Below are 17,893 nucleotides of genomic sequence, written 5' to 3'. Positions count from 1 at the left end.
TCATCTTGTCTTGATTGTATAATATTAATCCTGACATTACTTAAACATAAAGATGTAAACCCTAAGATACACAAACCTATAGACTTTAAGCTTTGCCATGTAGGGACAGAGAGAGAAGTAAGTCTCACTGAATTGTGACTTCGAGGCTTTGTAAAGGCCTGAGACTGGGAAGTGCCTAGCGACCACAACAGTAATTAGTGTTATTTCTTCAGGACTCACCATGGCACTTTAAATTTGTTTAAACAAACAAACAAACAAACAAACAAACAAAGGTGGCAATTTTGTCAAGTACAGCAGCCAGAAAAAGTGCTGCACTTCTGCTTTTCCTGGACCCCTTAAAATCGCCCCCAGTGAGGGTTTGCGGAATGAAGACTGCACATCTTGGAGAAATCTGCCCCTTCTCAGCACATTCCCTCTTCTCCGCCCCAAACGGTGCCCTTCAGGATGCTAGGTGGCATCACTGCCGCTGTGTTTCCTGTTGGCAGCAGAGAGCAGAGAAAACAAGCTTTAGTAAGCTAGGGCAGAAAGAGCTCCTGGGCGATTCACGCGGCTTTCCCAGGCCGGCGTCCTTGAGTCTCTAGAACGGAAAACCGGGAGAGACCTGCGCGTCAGAGCACTGAGTTCCGGAGTTCACCTTCCGCCCAGCGCGGAGATAAAGCGCAGCTCTCCCACTCCGAGCTTTGGCGCCCTCTTGGGCTCAGTTGCCCCCAGAGCTGCAGATGGCGATTCACGCACACGCTTCCTGCCGAGTGGTCTGGGGTCCTCGGGGCGCCTGGCTGCTGGGTGGCCTCTGGGTCTGGGCGCTGTGCAGCCTGTGCGGCCTGGGGACAGCAGGCTCACCGGAGACACCGCAGCCATGCCAGGCGCCCCAGCAGTGGGAGGGACGCCAGGTTCTGTACCAGCAGAGCAGCGGGCACAACAGCCGCGCCCTGCTGTCCTACGATGGGCTCAACCAGCGCGTGCGGGTGCTGGACGAGAGGAAGGCGCTGATCCCCTGCAAGAGGTAGGCGCGGTATGGCATGATGGCGCCAGGGGAAGGCCAGGTCAAAGGTGCTTGGCTCCTCAGCTAGACCTTCAGCCACACCCTGCTCCTCCCTAACCCCAGGAATTTTACAGGGGCTCTTGGGGGCGGCGTGGTCTGCCCAGTGAGGCAGAAGCAGGCAAAGAAAGGGCTCACCAAGGGCAGGACAGAACAGCCAGCCACCCTAACTCCAAGTTAGCCCCGAGTCTTCACTGCTGAGTCAGGCTTCTGGCACCTGGAGCCCCCTGCAGCCTAGGGCGTGTTTTTTCCAGAAGTCACCTACAAGGGAGACACAAAATATTCTCTAACAATTTTGTTTTTATAATTTAAAAAATTTGAGTGTGTGTGTGTGTGTGTGTGTGTGTGTGTGTGTGTGTGTGTGTGTGTGTGTGTGAGAGAGAGAGAGAGAGAGAGAGAGAGAGAGAGAGAGAGAGAGAGAGAGAGAGAGAGAGAGAGAGAGAGAGAGAGAGAGAGACTGTGTGTATGGTGTGTGCTCAGGTGGAGGCCAGAGGACAACTTACCAAGTCAGTTCTCTTCTCCTTCCTTCTACTATGTGGCTCACAGGACAACACTGTAAAAGGAACAGAGAAATAATTTTTAAAAGTTGCCCACAAACTCATTACCCCATTACAGTATTAACATTTTTGTTCAAACCTTGAAGATTTTTTCTTTTGTAAAACTAGTTAAAACTCCCATTAGAGCACATGTAATGTCACCTTAGAACTCTCATTAGAGCATATGTACTAACTGCCACCTTAAAACTTCCAATATAGTTCATTACTGCCACCTTAAAACTTCCATTAGAGCACATGCACCTTAAAACTCATTATAGTACATGTGCTGCCTCCTTAAAGCTCTATTAGTGCACATGTGCTGCCACCTTAGAACTCCAATTAGATACAAGTATTATCACCTTCATCCTTCATTTACCTATCTCCTTCTCTTGTCAATTTTTTAGTTGTTCCTTATTCTTAACCACACACCAATTACAAAATGTAAGGGCATGTTATCACCCACATGCTCATACACATGCTCACATATACACATGTACACATGCACACAAACATGTGGTAGTCTGTGTAGCTTTCCATTTTGTGATGACAGAGGACACACTTTTTCTGTCTGGCCCCTTTAAGACCCAGTTTCTAATTTAAGATCACCACCTGTCTCCCCGCCTCTGCCCTCTGTTATCTCCCAGTGTGCTTCATGTGGCCTTGCTGGTATCTCCTTTTGGCGTTTGAGCCTCGGGAGGTATGAGGAATGAACATAGTGTAAGGCTGCAGTCAGCAGTAAGATTGGTGGTAAATGGGAACCATTAGTTTCTATCACAAAACAAAGCTTGGTAAAACCATTTTACACAGAAGCATTTACTGTAGAAGTGCTGAGCTTCTAAACCATCTACTTAGAGTACAAGACCACACTTTACCAAATGCAGGAGAGTCACCTTACTCTTGGATTCTACTTTTGAGGCTTCAAACAATTGTGGACAGTAAATATGTGAAATCACATTCCAGGTACTAAGCATGTACATACTATTTTCTTGTCATTGTTCTTAAAAAAATTTAAAACTAACTTGCATAACATTTATATTTGTTACATTTATGTTATATTCCTTATTGTAAGCAACCAAGAATATATGGAAGGGCATTTGTAAGCTGCATGGATTTTGCTATCCACAGAGACCCTGGATCCAATTCTCCTTGGATAAAGACATAACACAGCAGTGTCTTTATGGATGATTCAGAGTGTGTGCAAAGACCTTCAAAAACAATGAATGCTTTTCATTGGGTCTTGAGGGACATAGTAATATTTATAATTTGAATGCATTATATAGTGCATTAGTGTTGAAACTTTGCATGTTTCATATACTTTTGTTTAGATGTCCCAACTTCACAAGGTAGATTTTATGATTTCCATTTCACATAGAGACACTACTGTTGGGGGAAGTCCTGTGCATTTGTCAATAAAGTACTGTTGAGCCTATAGGAAACCTAGATAGGAGGGACTAGGAGTCCAGGAGAACTCTGGGAAGGAGAAAGACAAGAGAGTCAACATGTAACGCCATTGGGGGTAGGAAGCCTGGAACTATTCTCCGGTAAGAGACATACTTAGATTAACAATTATGGGATAATTACTTAAAGCAGAGCTAGCCAGTAAGAGACAAGCAAGGCCAACAGCTTCATAATTAATATAGCCTCCTGCGTGTTTATTTGGGACTCATGCGGATCTAGAACCAGGCTGGCGCGGCAGAGCCCAGGTAACTGGCGGGGGATAAACCAAAGCGGCTAGCAAAAGAAAAAGCTTCTCTTAACACACTACGACCTAGGGAACTTGACAGACTTTCCTTCTATCACACAATCAAAGCTTAAGGAAGCTGTATGTATTCTTACATCTATAATATACTAGGTGTATGCTCCTTCAGCCACTCTTCATCTGGCAAGCTTTTGTTCAGGGCAAACACTGTGCCAATTATCAATGGAGTAAGTCTTGCTTCTAAGGGAGGTAATAGTCTAAGGGTTAAGTCTCATAAATCAATTATCCTTGTGTGGTAAGATGAAAGGTTGATTAAAATCAATTATCCTTGTGTGGTAAGATGAAAGGTTGATTAGCAGAAGTGTGATTAATACAGCTATGATGGCACATAACCAGGGCTTTCAGGAGAAGGTAGTATACCCATTTAATGGTCCCTCCAAACCTAAGTGAATCCACCAGGGTGACATACAGAAAGTATTTTGTCAGGGAGCATATGCATGTGTGTGCTCCAGGCTTAGTATGTTGTCATCTGGGAGTTTACAAACAAGGCCAAGTACATTTTGAGGCCAGCAGCCCTGTCACTCTGAGAGATGAAGGCACAGGGTGTGGGGGAAGTCATGCTGAAGGAGTTTGAACAATGGAATGTCATCAGTAGGTGTCAAAAAGATCACTGAATGCATGAATGAGATTTCACACTGAAGAGATTTACAAAAACTAGAGCAATGTGGAGTGTGTAGAAGCAAAAACTCAGGAGTTTTATAGTGGCTTCAGACATGGGGAAAACTAGACCTGAGTTACATCAGGGAAGTGTTAGAGACATGGTGATATATAAGAGATCAAAGGTAGCAGGATGTGAAGGGAGAGAGAGGAGTCAAGCAAGTTACCACTATTGGTACCTGGAGCCAACTGGTGGCACAGAACGGGATTGCTCTCTCCGCTCAGGGTGAGCGTAGAACACTACTCTCTAAGTGCATTTGTGAAGACTGTGCAATGGTTATCTGTTGGTGAACGTGGGCTGGAATGGTCAGAGTTCACTGCTGATGCTAAGCAGTGTGACCAGGAGAAGATGAGAGTTCATTCTTACCCACAGAGTATTTTTAACTATTTAAGAAATTTGACTATATATTCTGATAGACTTAGACCTGCATCTCATTTCTGAAAGTGAGCTTTTGTAAATTACTGTAGCCTTATGGGATTTGGTTTATTCTTTTACAAAACAGGGATACTTGTAATAACTCCTTCATTCAAAGGCTGTGACAATTCAATAAGCTAAAATATATGAAGCACGTAGTACATTGTCTTGTCTCATAGTGAGAAGGTGTGTAGTGAGTGGTCATAGTTGGTTTACTCACCACCTGCCATCATCACCTTGGTGAATTTAGTTTTCCGAATGCTAGAGACTCACCGCCAGCCCCTTTGACCTTACACACTTGACTTAGCAGCACACACAAGTATCCGCCCTCGGGGAACTGACTCAGTGCACAGACTCAAATGCTGAGCTATATTTCAGCAAGTTTTATAGCTGGCACAAAGACCAGTCATCTCAAATCCACAGAGATGGACTAGATCATTCTCTCCTTGTATTCAAAACTATGTGAGGAGCCAAATTCTGATTAGGAAGTGATGAGCAAAGAGTTGGAGCAAACACATGAACAAAAGCCTGGTGATTGTTCTAGGCTCAGTTTTCATGCACAACAGCGAGTTTTCCACCACAAATAAATGTTTCATCCCAGAATGATATTTAACAATTATCAGTTTGTGTGGGCTAGGTTTTTTTTTTTTTGTGCGCTTGAAACAAGGTGCTATCATTTGGGAAGAGGGAAACTCAATTGAGAACATTCCTGCAGCAGATTCACCTGTGGGGCATCATTTTTTTTATTGATGATTGATGTGGGAGGGTCCAGGTCACTTGGGGCAACACTATGCCTGAGCAGATGATCTTGAGTGGCGTAGTAGTTGGGTTGAGAAAACCATGGGGAGCAATCCAGTAATTCATTTCTTCCATGTCTACTGCTTCATTTCCTGCTGTCAGGTTCCTTCCTTGAGTTCTGACCCTGACTTTGACGATGTACTATGATTTGGAAATGTAAGAGCAAACACTCTTTTCCTCCCCAAGTTGCTTTTGGTCATGCTGTTTTATCACAGAAAGAGAAACCTTAACTAAGATAGAAATTTATACCAGTAGGAGGGTATTTCTGGGGCAGAACTGACCATATAGTTTTGGGAGGATTGTGGTGGCATTTGAACTTAGGGATGGAAGAGCTATTGGGTGCTGAGAGCTTCATGAGCTATTGTGGAAACTGAGAACATAATATGTAGAGCAGTATAGACAATGGAGGCCTTCCTTGTGAAGTTTGTAGAGGAGAGTTTCAGAGTCCCTTAAAGACTCTGTAGCTGTTCAATATTTTGAATTAATAACAACTAAAGTGAGAACTTTGCTTTGCTGGTACAATTGATTCTGGTCAGCTGAGGCTGAGAAATCAGCTGTAATTAAGAAGATACTGGCATCTTTTCCTGGAAAGTGTTTCTTGAGGTTCTGCACATAAAAGTAGTGGTCCAGAGGGGGCCAAGGTTGTACCTTATGCTGGTGTACAACTTCGTAATGTGTAAGAGTTTCTTAGGTTTTACTGGTTGTGAAGGCATCAAGAGGTCATGGAGATCAGTTAAATCTAGGCACTATGAGAGACCACTGGTGAAGGTTCAGCCCCAGTTACAGTAGTAGAAGCTCCAGGGCTAAAGAGATCATGGAGAAACGGTGAGGCTTGACACCATGTGACAGGGTCACAGTCCTTGAAGAGGTCCTGCTGGCGAAGGTGCAGCCCACTTGCAGGAATATTTTGCAGGTGTCAGTGACATGGGGTGGCTGCCAACAACAGCAGCATCTGTTAAGTAGACGTAGCCGGAACCATGAGATAGGCTGTGTGTGCTGCCAATAACACAGGTGGAGACATGGAGCCCTTGGAGTCCAGTAAATCATGAAAATCATGTTCCCACTGAGCTTTTTACATTGTTGGACTTTGGTTTTGCTTTAATCTGTTGTAACTATGCCCTGGTTCCCTTTCCTGAAATAAGAATGGTTTTTGTTGTTGTTGTTTGGTTTTCTTTTTTTGTTTTGTTGGTTTTTGAGCTTGCAGTGTAGAGTTTTACAGAGACTTTGGAATTTTAGAGACAGGATATAAATATTTTAAAAAGGCAAACCTTCTTAATTGCATGAAGTTTTTAAACCTGTGGGGCTCTTTAAAGTTGGATGTTTTATATTATGATGTTAATAGTAACATGCCATCTTGGGGACAAATGAGAAAGGTCATAGTTGAACAGTGGAGTGTTTGTGTATCAAGTTGACAAATGGCAATTGTGCTAGCTAGCTAGGATTTCTGAGCTTGACACAAGTTAAAGTCATTTGAGAAGAGGGAACCTCAGTTGATAAAATGCTCCCCTCAGCACATACTAATTTGGCCTATGAGTAAGTCTTTAGGACATTTTCTCAATTTAATTATTGATAGAGGAGTGCCCAGCCCACTAGAGGCTGAGCCACCTGTAGGCAGGTAGTCCTGGGTAGAACAAGAAAGTAGGTTGAGCATGCCACGAGGGAACAAGCCACTAAGCAGCACTCATTCCATGGCCTCTGTTCCACTTCTTGCCTCCAGGTTCCTGCCCTGAATTCCCTGGACGATGGACTACAAGCCATAAGCTGAAATAAATCCTTCCCTCGTCTCCTTGCATTTGGTTGTGGTGTTTTAGCACAACAACACAAATTCCAACTGAGATACAGGTGAAATTGAAGGTTGAAACAGCATTTGTTTTCACAGTTGTGATGTCTTCTTGCTACTCCTATTATCCCTTTTACTGATCTGGACTACTGCTACTCTGAACAGAACACAGTTGCCACCATTCATGCCTGAGTCAGGAAGTGTCTTTCCTTCATACCTTGGTAACTAATTAGTGGGTTTTAGACATTTACACTGTACATGTAAGTCACAGCCCAATCTTGCCTAGATTCCATGTCCTTATACCATCATCATGTGATGGTTTCACGGTGTGGCTTGTAGAAGGCAGTTGCATTCTATTTCTTCCCAGGTTTTTTGGCTGGGTTCTCTCTCATAGTCCTGTCTTTACCCTAAGTCAGGTACGAAAAAGAGCGTTTAGTTCATAAATACATTTTAGATTCATTAAATGTATAAACTGAAATAGTTTCAAATAACAGCAGTATGGTCAAGCAACTAGATGTTATTTGAAGAAAATAAGACATTGTCTCTTTGTATTTACTAGTAGGCTGGGACATAAGTTTAGAATTGGATCAACTTCTTAAGAGCCGCCTTCCCCATCCAGATAGTTACAAAAAAATCCCAATGATAGTTACTGGGGAATGACTAGGATTTTCCAAAATCTCTGTTCCCTGAGATGATGGAAAAGATTAAAATACTTTATGAGCTTCAGATAAGACAAGCCTAAATCAAGAATGGGAAATATTAGTAATTGATACTATTTTGTTTTCTGGTTCCAATTTTTTCTTCTGATTATTTGAATTAAACTCATGGGGATTATATTGAGAAGGCTGAAGGAAAAGTGGTCTCTTTTTATAATTCAGTCAATATGGTGATCTTTATGTGGGGGAAGCAAAGTAGACACGAGTGAATTCTACAAGGGCATCAATAACATGCTGCTGCTTACAAATGTTGGCTTCATTGTTGGGATTAATCACTCTACATACACATGGAGGCCAGAGAGGTATTGAACAAGCATGCATAGATATAATATTTCAATAGACTGCTCAGGGACTGTTCTAACAAATTCCATCAGAAATTTTTATTTGTAAGTGATGAAAAGTATATCACAAATGGAGTAGCAAATGGATTCTCATTCAAGTTATGATTAATTCACATCTGTCTTAGTTGTTCCCAGAGAATACAATAGCATTTATCTTTCTTTGTAAAATGAAACTGACTGAATGTATTGGAAACTGGGAGGAAGTGATGTTAGAAAACCATGAGGTATGAATCATGTAATTTGAATAATGCCTAGTTTCTAAGTACTTTTGTTTAGGAGATAGAAAATTGCCAATATCGTGAAAGTATATTGATGCTTCTGTTACATCAAGCTGATTGTTTCTACTATGTTGTGGCAAACTTGACACAGATTCTAAATAGTTTTTCACCCTGTCCTTTTGTGTAAATTTATGCTTCTTTCTCTCTTCCTTCTTTTCATTTAAGTTTGTCTTCATGAACAAAAGAAAAAGTGGCCATTCAGGGCTTTGGCTCTGAGTGCAGAAATCTCTTGTCTTCCTTGCTACTCCATTACCATAAGAATTGAATGACTCACTTACAGGAAAGCTCCTTCAAGATCAATTCTTGTGTGTTTGAGAATGAAGATAATGATGCTTTCCCAAACACATTATCTCACTTTACTTTTAAATCATCTCTTACTTATATTTATTGTACAAAAAGGTTTTTCTTTTAATCTACCTAAACTATACTGGGAGTTCATTGGTAACCAAATATGTTCATGATCTTCAGACACTCAGCTGTTTGTTTCCTTCAAGCAAGGACCTTCTCTGTACCTTCAATACAACCATGAGTCAGAAAGTCAACACTGGCTCGAAACCCAGGTACTTCCAGGTTTCATTGGTTAACTTTGATGTGCTGTTTACAGCAAAAGAATATAGTATAAGTTTAAGCATGACATTGAGGTGCTGAGTCTTTGATCCCTTTCTGACTAGAACAATTCCCAAGGTCTTTCTTGAAGCTGGTGCATTTAAAGATTACTGTCCTGGTGTTTTGTTCACAGTTCTTCTCTTGCCTCATACTTATGTTCAAGTTACTCAGCATGAGTTGTCTCAAAACCCACACTATTCATATTGTATCTACATGATACATTGCTTCATCAAGAAGTGACACCTTTTTGCTTTATAATTAATAAGTAGCTTAATGTGAAGATATTTTTGTATCTTTCATTCCAATTCTTCATCAAACTCTAAACCTACTATTTGTTTCAGTAAGACTCAAGGACCTCATTGTACTCCATTTGTTTTGCTTTCCCAGTTTGCCAGAGGAGCTTCTTCCAGTTGGCTTTGATATTCTTCAGAACATTTCTTATTCTTTTGAGACACAGTAAGATATTCCACAGACATCTGAATTTCCCCTGGAATAAACTGTTTCTCAAGTAGTCCTGGTTACTGATACTGGAGAAAAACACTTGGAAGTCCAAATCTGTAGTCTAGTTGTGCTCATTGCTCTCACGCTTGCTTAGTAGAAAAAACAAGGGTCTTAATATACTCACACATGCATACACACCCTACATATGCACACACATGTGCATAGGCACACTTTCATGCACTCCTCCACAGATATGGGCACATTTAAATCTTTGTCTCCAAATTTCCAATCCTTATCCATAAAGGTATGCCAATGGATCCTTTCCATTTCCAGTTTAACACAACATAGTGTATTCTACTCTTTTCCCTGTCAAGTTTGTGGCTCCCTTCTCACATAGTGAATGAAGAAGACCCCATTCTCAGATGCACTGGAGACTAATTGTGCAGCTAGGGTATTCCCTCCCCACAGTGAGGCTCAGTCCCCCAGAGGCAGCCTTGCAGAGATCTACTCTTGGGCCTCCTCTTTAAAGGTGTGCTTAGTCTGTCTTGTCTAAGCAGAGGAAGAGAAAAGGCAAGTTACATTTTTTCCTGGATATTTGATTTCTCTAGAATTTATCAGCTTGGCATAATTGCAGGCCCACAGAGAGCCTCTGTGAATATTAGGGAAGTAGCCTGGCATGAACCCTGTTCTGCATGGATTAGATTTTCATTTTAAGAATTCATGACTTGACTTTAAGGCTTGAACCTGACCCCTCACTTGACCTGTGCTCCTCCTATTCATCTCTGATGGCTGGAGATAGTTTTTGTTTTATAGGTTCAGAAAAAATGGACTGCTTGTGGCATCTTGAACCTTACAGGATAAACCATTTTGATTTGCAATGATGATGTTTTCTCAAAAATAAGATACTTTCTTGGAATAACTGGAGTTTGTTTCAAGAGGGTCTAGAGACCTTGGAGCTCAAGGATGGAGAAATGGAAGTGGTCAGTTAGTGAAAGGAATAGTCAAGTAGAGCCAAGGAGAATCAAGACTAGCATGAATGGAAGTTAGAGGTGGTCACCATCCTGTTCTGAAAACATCTTCTTTCCAACCACGTTTAGAAGTTTCTTCATACATCTCACCTTAAAGAAAGTAGTCAAGGGCCAAAATTCCAAATATCTGAAAATATACCACCAATTAGCAGTTTATTTTCCCTGGGGGAAAAATTGTTAATCCTATATTTCCAAATTCCAGTAAAAACTCTGCTTTCTTCCATTCACAATATTTTATTTTACCCATCTTTAAGGGGAACAAGTCTGTCAGAATAACAGTTGAAACCTCATTTCCCACTTCTATTTAAAGAATATCTCACACTAAGTCCAATCTCTGTCCTGACTAACTCTCTCAAAGCCTTCCAATCAAACTGTTGTCACACTGATCCATGGAGAAGGCTCTGGGCAGAACCAGGATCGCCAAACTCCCCTCTGCTCTTCTTTCATCAATCATGATTCCCCTAATCAGCACCCATCCACCACCTAGATGTGCCTCTTCTACTTGGCTTTCAGCACATTGCTTCCCTAGTGTGCTACTGTGACCAGGTTTTATGTGTGTGCAGAAATCCAAATCCAGGTCCTCATGTTTGCAGGGTGAATACTTTCCTATCCCAGTCACCTCCCCAAACTGTGCCTCATTTCACCTCTTTATTCTGCTTTATTCTTCTTGCCGTCCATACTGTTAGTGATGGAAGGGTCCATGTCCATCCATTTTTGTCTAAATCTCTGTGTTGGTTATTTCATGTAACTCATGATTTTAAATGTCACCTCTTCATGAAGGTTGCCCATAATTTTAGTTCCTGTCCTGAGATCTTCCCTGACGCCTCCACGCATGGATTCAGCTAATGAGTTGACATCCTCTTTTGGTATCTATGGCCATTCTGAACTCGGCATCTCTAAAATGAATGTTTCCTCTGCATATAATCAAACTAACCAATACCAAATCCAAACCAAAGAAACAAACACATATAAACTAAACTTCTTCCTTTATATTAGGTACAACAGCTCTGGTTGGTCAGCATAAACCCATGCAGTCATCCTTATCCTTCTCTTTTCTCTTGCCTACTACCCAAAGGGGCATGGCATAAATCCAAGTGATTATAATTTCAAAAGATACCCAGAATCTGATCACACCTTCTCTATTATCCTAGTCTCAACCATCACTGTCTCTTACCTGATTTTTGTAAATCCTCCTGTTATACCTGTACTTCTGCTCTGGCCTCCTTTAGCCTATTTTCAAGCATGGCAACCTAAATGAATGTGTTCACATAAATGCTGTGTCCTGCAACAGCATCTGCCTTAGATTCAATGTACCTATTCATAGATGTCCATATGGAATCTACCCCCTGGTCCCTCCATATCTTTGCATTCAAGTGCCAGCCCATTCAAGTCTCAGCATGTTCATCTGTTTGAAACTTGTTTTGGTCATTCCCACTTACCTAGAAAGTCTTTTTTCCTCCAGAACCACTCCACTCTCAAATGTTTTCTTTCCCCTGTCAGCATCCTCATATACCCACCTCAGTGCCTTACACAGTCAAGGTATTTGTCGTTACCTAAAATGCTGCTAATTATTTTTGTTGTTTTCTCATCAGCCTTGTCTCACTGAAGGTTGGAGATTTCTGTCTCATTTTGCTATCTCTCCAGCATTTGAACAAGTTAGTAAGGAAATAAATGACAGTGACACTATATCCTCACGATAGAAGCGCATCGAAAACAGGCAAACAAAATGTCAATAGTGAAAATTGTCCAAAATGTCTCATTTACTACCATTCATCTTGAATATCTAAGGAGATTTTTATACTGTACACTGAATGCATCCTTATTACACAATGTGTCATTATTGGCTGCTTTTTAGATGTAGTGTATGTGCTACACACAAGCTGATTAGTTCATTCTGTCATCTTGGAGGTCCTGAATCCTCCTTATTTCAGAATTCAGCCAACCATACCCTTACCAAGGCCTTCTATAACCACCTAGCACAACCCTCCCCACCATCACATCACGTGCTTCTTTCCTCAGGCTACTGCTGTGGTCTATCATTGTTTTGTCAGTTAAGTTGCCTGACATTCACGATACCTCTCTTCTCTGAAGTGAGAGGATACGTGTTTAGTTTGATATAATATTAGATCCCCTGTACTAAGAAGTTCTGGGCAAAGAGTAAGTTTTAATATGTGTCAAGTACAAATGTGATAATAAATACATATATGATATGAATTGTTTTATGACTTTTGGATTATTGGCATTATATGTATTTCCAGAAAAAAAAGACCAGACACCAAAAAAGACAAGTAGCCCAGGTGATTTAGCCTCAAAATTCCTCTGTTGCAGTTTCCTTAAAATTCTGCTTCCAGAACAACTTCAAAGTTGCTGAAGGCACAATACACCCAAACTTATGGGACACATTGAAAGCAGTGCTAAGAGCAAAGTTCATAGCACTAAGTGCTCACATGAAGAAACTGGGGAATAGTCACACTAGAAACTTAACAGCATACCTGAAGGCTCCAGGACAAAAAGAAACAAACTCACACCTGAGGAGTAGATGCCAGGAAATAATCAAAATGAGGGCTGAAATCAATAAAGCAGAAACAAAGAAAACAATACAAAGAATCAGTGAATCAAAGAAGAGTTGGTTCTTTGAGAAAATCAACAAGATAGACAAACCTTTATCATTTTAAAATTTCTATTACCTAAATAATACACTCTAAATCTCCTCATCCTCATCATCATCTTTTGCTTCCTTGTCCTCCTCTCTGGGATGGCTTACACTAACACCACCACAGCATTTTTATCCTCACTTTGATAAGGGTTTCATGAAATGTTCTTTGAAAGCGTGTGTGTGTGTGTGTGTGTGTGTGTGTGTGTGTGTGAGAGAGAGAGAGAGAGAGAGAGAGAGAGAGACAGACAGAGAGACAGAGTGAGAGAGAGAGGGGGGAGAGATAGGGAGGGAGGGAGAGAGAGAGGGAGGCAGGGAGAGGGAGAGAGAGAGTTTCTACTTTAGCCTGATGGGAAAGGACACTTACCTACTTAAAAGTGCATGGCTGACTGAAAGTTCAACCTTAAACTTCTTCCTACCCCCTGTACCATAGCTATAGAAAACACTATGCCTCATGGCAACATGGGCTCCTCAGTACTAATGAGGCCATTCCTCTGAATGTCTGAAGCTAGCTTGAAATATTGCCCCAAGGAAAAAAAATTGCTTTGTCTCCCATCAGATGAAAGAATATCCATACATGTTGCCAGTGTCCATCAAGCTAAAATTTAAAAGCACTTAAATTTCTTGAACATTTCCTTTCTCTTTTGAACTAGCATCCAAGTACTGAAGGTCTGTCACCTATGGCTTCTTACATCACACACATAAATTATACTTTGATTTAACTTTATCTCGACTGCATTCTTAAATAATCTAATTTTCTTGTAGTTATATGTGATTGGCAGAAAGTCCTTTGAATTTTGCAAGTGTTTTTCTCTTTTGTGACTCGTAATTACTGTAGGGTGTAACTCACACTTCATGTATGACAGAATGCAAGTGGCTGTAGCTCAGACTTTCCTCCTGAAAGCTGGAAGATTACTAATCTATTATATTGCATGTTAAACAGATCCAAGATTTGACCACTATCTTTCATAAAAGCCAAAGTCATGTTGTAATCAAAATATAATATCAGTGCACTCCCTTGTCTGTAATTTAGTGTGCCAGAGATAGTCATATACTTTAGATGAGGAATCACTGCTTCCTTTGTGGAGACTGGAGTGTGACATAGGTTAGAGAATGGGGATAAGTCTGATAGATGATCAGACTTTGAGTCTAATCTGACCCTGGCATTACTTAGTTTTAATCTAAAATGCACTTCTTAAGTATTTATTTTTTTTTCTTCTTTCATTCAATACGTACTGTCCACAGCCTCCTGTCATCCCAGTCCCCTTTGACTCCCCTCTTCCCAAAATCCGTGGCAACCCCATTTCCCTTCAGACCTCCCAGGGATATCAACCAAACTTGGCATAACAAGATGAAATAAGGCTAAGCACAGACCTTCATATTAAGGCTCAATGAGGCAACCCGGTAGGAGGGAAAAGGTCCCTTAAGCAGGCCAAAGAGTCAGAGACACTCCTACTCCCAATGTTAGGAATCCAACAACAGCAACAAAAACTCAAGATATACCATAGCATGTATGCAGAGGACCTTAAAACTAGTCTTTTACTGTCCCAACAGCTAGCTCCAAAAATAATGACATGGGAATTTATTATTAATTATGAAATCTCAGGCTATGGTTTAGGCTTGTTCCTAACTAGCTCTTGTAACTTAAATTAATCCATTTTTATTAATCTATGTTTTACCCTGTGGCTTTTTACCTGTCTTTCATTCTGTGTGTCCAACTGCCTCTCCTTGGCATCTCTTCCACATCTTGATTATCTCCTCCTACTTCCTTTCTCTGGCTGCAAGTCCCGTCTATATCTCCTGACTAGCTATTGGCCTTTCAGCTATTTATTAAACCATTCATAGCAATATGTCTTCACACAGTAAACAAATGTAAAGAGAAGCTTTATCTTTGCTAGCTGCTTTGGTTTATCCCCCGCCACCCGCCTGGGCTCTGCCACTTTGTAGTTCTCAAATAAACACACAGGAGACTATAATAATTATGAAGCTGTTGGCCTTGCTTGCTTCTTTCTGGCTAGCTCTGACTTAAGTATTTACCCCATAATTGTTAATCTATGTATTTCTCTTACCGGAGACGTTCTGGGCTTCCTACCTCATGGCGGTTACATCTTGAATTCTTGTGTTTCTCCTTCCCAGAGTTCTCCTGGACTCCTAGTCCCTCCTATCTAGATTCCCTATAGGCCAGACAGTGCTTTATTGACAAATGCACAGGACTTCCCCAACATCTCCTCTTTTCTGTTTAAACAAAAATAAAGGTCTTAACTTTAACATAGTCAAATCATATATAACAGAACAGTTATCAAGTAAGAATACAGTTACAATATTTTGTCTATCAACATTCAGCAAGATTTAAAGAAAATATCATCCACCCCATCCTTGTGAGTCTAAAGTTCTATATGTAGCTTATCTTTTATCATAACTAAGGAAAACTATAATTATAACTATCTGTCTTCAACTCCATCAAAGACCACAGAAGGATAATATATAAACACTAGGATTGACAGAGACATCTTACTGCCTGGACAGTCACCCGAAGTTCCTCTGTAACGTTGGGGCATCCATCTTCAGCCCATAGGCCACAATGTGTCTGGAACACTTCTCAGCAAAGCAGGAAATTTCAAACTGTCCATCTTCATTGGCAGTCTGTCAGCCATTTTTCTGTGTCCTGCAGAAAGTCTGGTAGACTCTTCCATGAATCAGGAACCCTGTAAGACTGAGTTCAGCAGTCACTTTTCTGTGGGTCCTGCATGTCCAGATTATACAGCAACAGTCAAACAGTCTAGGCAAGAGCAGTTTCTTGCCCAAATGGCTAATCTTGCCATGTTGAAAGCAAACTCCATAACGAGTTTCTTCGATGCCCATCTTCCTCTCAGACGTAATTGGTGCTGCCAGGAGAAGACATTTCTCATTGTCAAGAAAAACCCTAAACCATTTTAAATGCCATTTTCTGAAGGTCTTTGAGAGGTTTGAAGACTATCACAAACATATTTCTGTATATCTAGAAAACCTAACTTACCTAACTATAAATTCTTTTATAAGTAACTATCTATAGTCTGTATTCAATTATGTATTACGTTTTAAAAGATCAGTATAAGCACAATACTTAATCAAGAGGAGAAATACACATCACCAAATTGACCTTGAATTTGTATCAATAAATGAAAAACCATACCCATACCATAATTCCCCTTTTTACCATTACAAAAGATTGGTTGTGATCATTAACCAATTATAAACAATCCCATTTAAATGAAAACAAAGATTTATAAACAAGATGGGAATTAGGACGTCGCTCATTCCAAACTGTTTCATGCTGGAAGGGGGCGCTGTTCATACCATGGGGATCATGACAAAACTCAGAAACCTGTATAAGTCCTTATTTTCAGGGTCTGTAAAGCTCCATCATCTTAGTAAAGCTCCATCATCTTAGCTGTTTCAGTTGTTGGAACACCTGGTCCACTGCTTCCAGGGGTCTTGGTTCGTCAAACCACAGAAGCCTGGAAGGAATCCTCAGCTTTTCATTTTCTGTAGAAACATAAGTAAAATCTCCTTTCCCAAGTAACGTATCATTATACTTAAATTTTGAAGTCAAGGCATTTTCAAAAGATAGAAGTTGGATTAATTTAGCAGCATTTATAATCAAGTATACTTTAGTAGCAGTTCCTTCTTGAGCAAGCAAAAAACTGAAAAACACAATAGTGTACAGTATCCAGACTCTCTGTGTATTTTCCATCTTTACGTGGCTTATTTATTTATCTATTATTACTTTATTTATTTTACTTTTATTTATTTTTCTTTGAGACAGGATTTCTCTTTGGAAATCTGCCTGCCTCTGCCTCTGCCTCTGGAGTAAATCCTACCCGTGTGCGCCACTACAACGCTGGCTGTTGTATTTATATACCACTTTGCCGTTTCATTTTCTCTCTCAATCTCACGTATATTTTTAAACACACTGTAAACCTTTAGAGGTTTTCTTCATCCAAGTCTGACTTTACTGTAAATCTTTACCTTTTTCTGGCCACGTGTCTTATCTGTAAAACCACGGCTGTTTTAAACTGCCGGCTTTTTGTCAAGATGGCGGGCATAAGCGTGATTTCAGCTTACCGCCTCAGTCCATGCTGACCTCCAGCTGTACGTACACACCTTTCAATCGTTAGCAGAGTCTCTTAAAAGAACCTTGTTGGGTTTTTTTCCTTTTTTTTCTTTTTATGCCGAGTCAGGAAGACTCCAGTAAGCAAGCCGTGTGAATCTCGGCTTGTGGCTAGCAAAACAGAGCACACCTGAGAAAAATGCTGCTACCAAAAATCTGTGCTTCTCTCCATTCTTCTGTTTCTAAAATTCCTTTAAAGCTTTTGTTATTTTGCGTGGAAATTCATGATCCCACTCCTGATCACCATTCTGTAAAGAGAAGCTTTTTCTTTGCTAGCTGCTTTGGTTTATCCCCTGCCACCCGCCTGGGCTCTGCCACTTTGTAGTCCCCAAATAAACACACAGGAGACTATAATAATTATGAAGCTGTTGGCCTTGCTTGCTTCTTACTGGCTAGCTCTGACTTAAGTATTTACCCCATAATTGTTAATCTATGTATTTCTCTTACCAGAGACGTTCTGGGCTTCCTACCCCATGGCGGTTACATCTTGAATTCTTGTGTTTCTCCTTCCCAGAGTTCTCCTGGACTCCTAGTCCCTCCTAGTCCCTCCTAGATTCCCTATAGGCCAGGCAGTGCTTTATTGACAAATGCACAGGACTTCCCCAACATACAAATACCCCGCAACATTTCCCCCTTTATATCTAAATAAAAACAAAAGGTTTTAATTCTAACAGTAAAACTATATACAGTGAGAAC

General features: G+C 40.7%; 1 protein-coding gene and 1 long non-coding RNA gene across 2 annotated transcripts in view; one reads left to right on the top strand and one right to left on the bottom strand.

Moving 5' to 3' along the window:
* Window positions 1-223: 223 nt before the first annotated feature.
* On the bottom strand, window positions 224-1,821 carry LOC110341197. Its single transcript, XR_002383077.2, has 3 exons — window positions 1,543-1,821; window positions 1,178-1,300; window positions 224-475 (listed from the first exon to the last, which is right to left on the bottom strand). It is a non-coding gene; the product is annotated as an uncharacterized LOC110341197 (long non-coding RNA).
* Window positions 498-17,893, top strand: part of Epdr1 (ependymin related 1) — a 34,215-nt gene continuing 16,819 nt past the window's right edge. The window contains exon 1 of the mRNA XM_013114704.3: window positions 498-1,003. Coding sequence (XP_012970158.1) covers window positions 720-1,003 — 284 coding nt within the window. The 5' untranslated portion in view covers window positions 498-719. The remainder of the gene's footprint in view (window positions 1,004-17,893) is intronic.

This window comes from Mesocricetus auratus, unplaced genomic scaffold, assembly GCF_017639785.1.
Source record: "Mesocricetus auratus isolate SY011 unplaced genomic scaffold, BCM_Maur_2.0 Super-Scaffold_100013, whole genome shotgun sequence".
Taxonomy (NCBI): Eukaryota; Metazoa; Chordata; class Mammalia; order Rodentia; family Cricetidae; genus Mesocricetus; species Mesocricetus auratus.
Note: the sequence above shows the minus strand (reverse complement) of the source record. Positions and strands in the feature narration are given on the sequence as shown.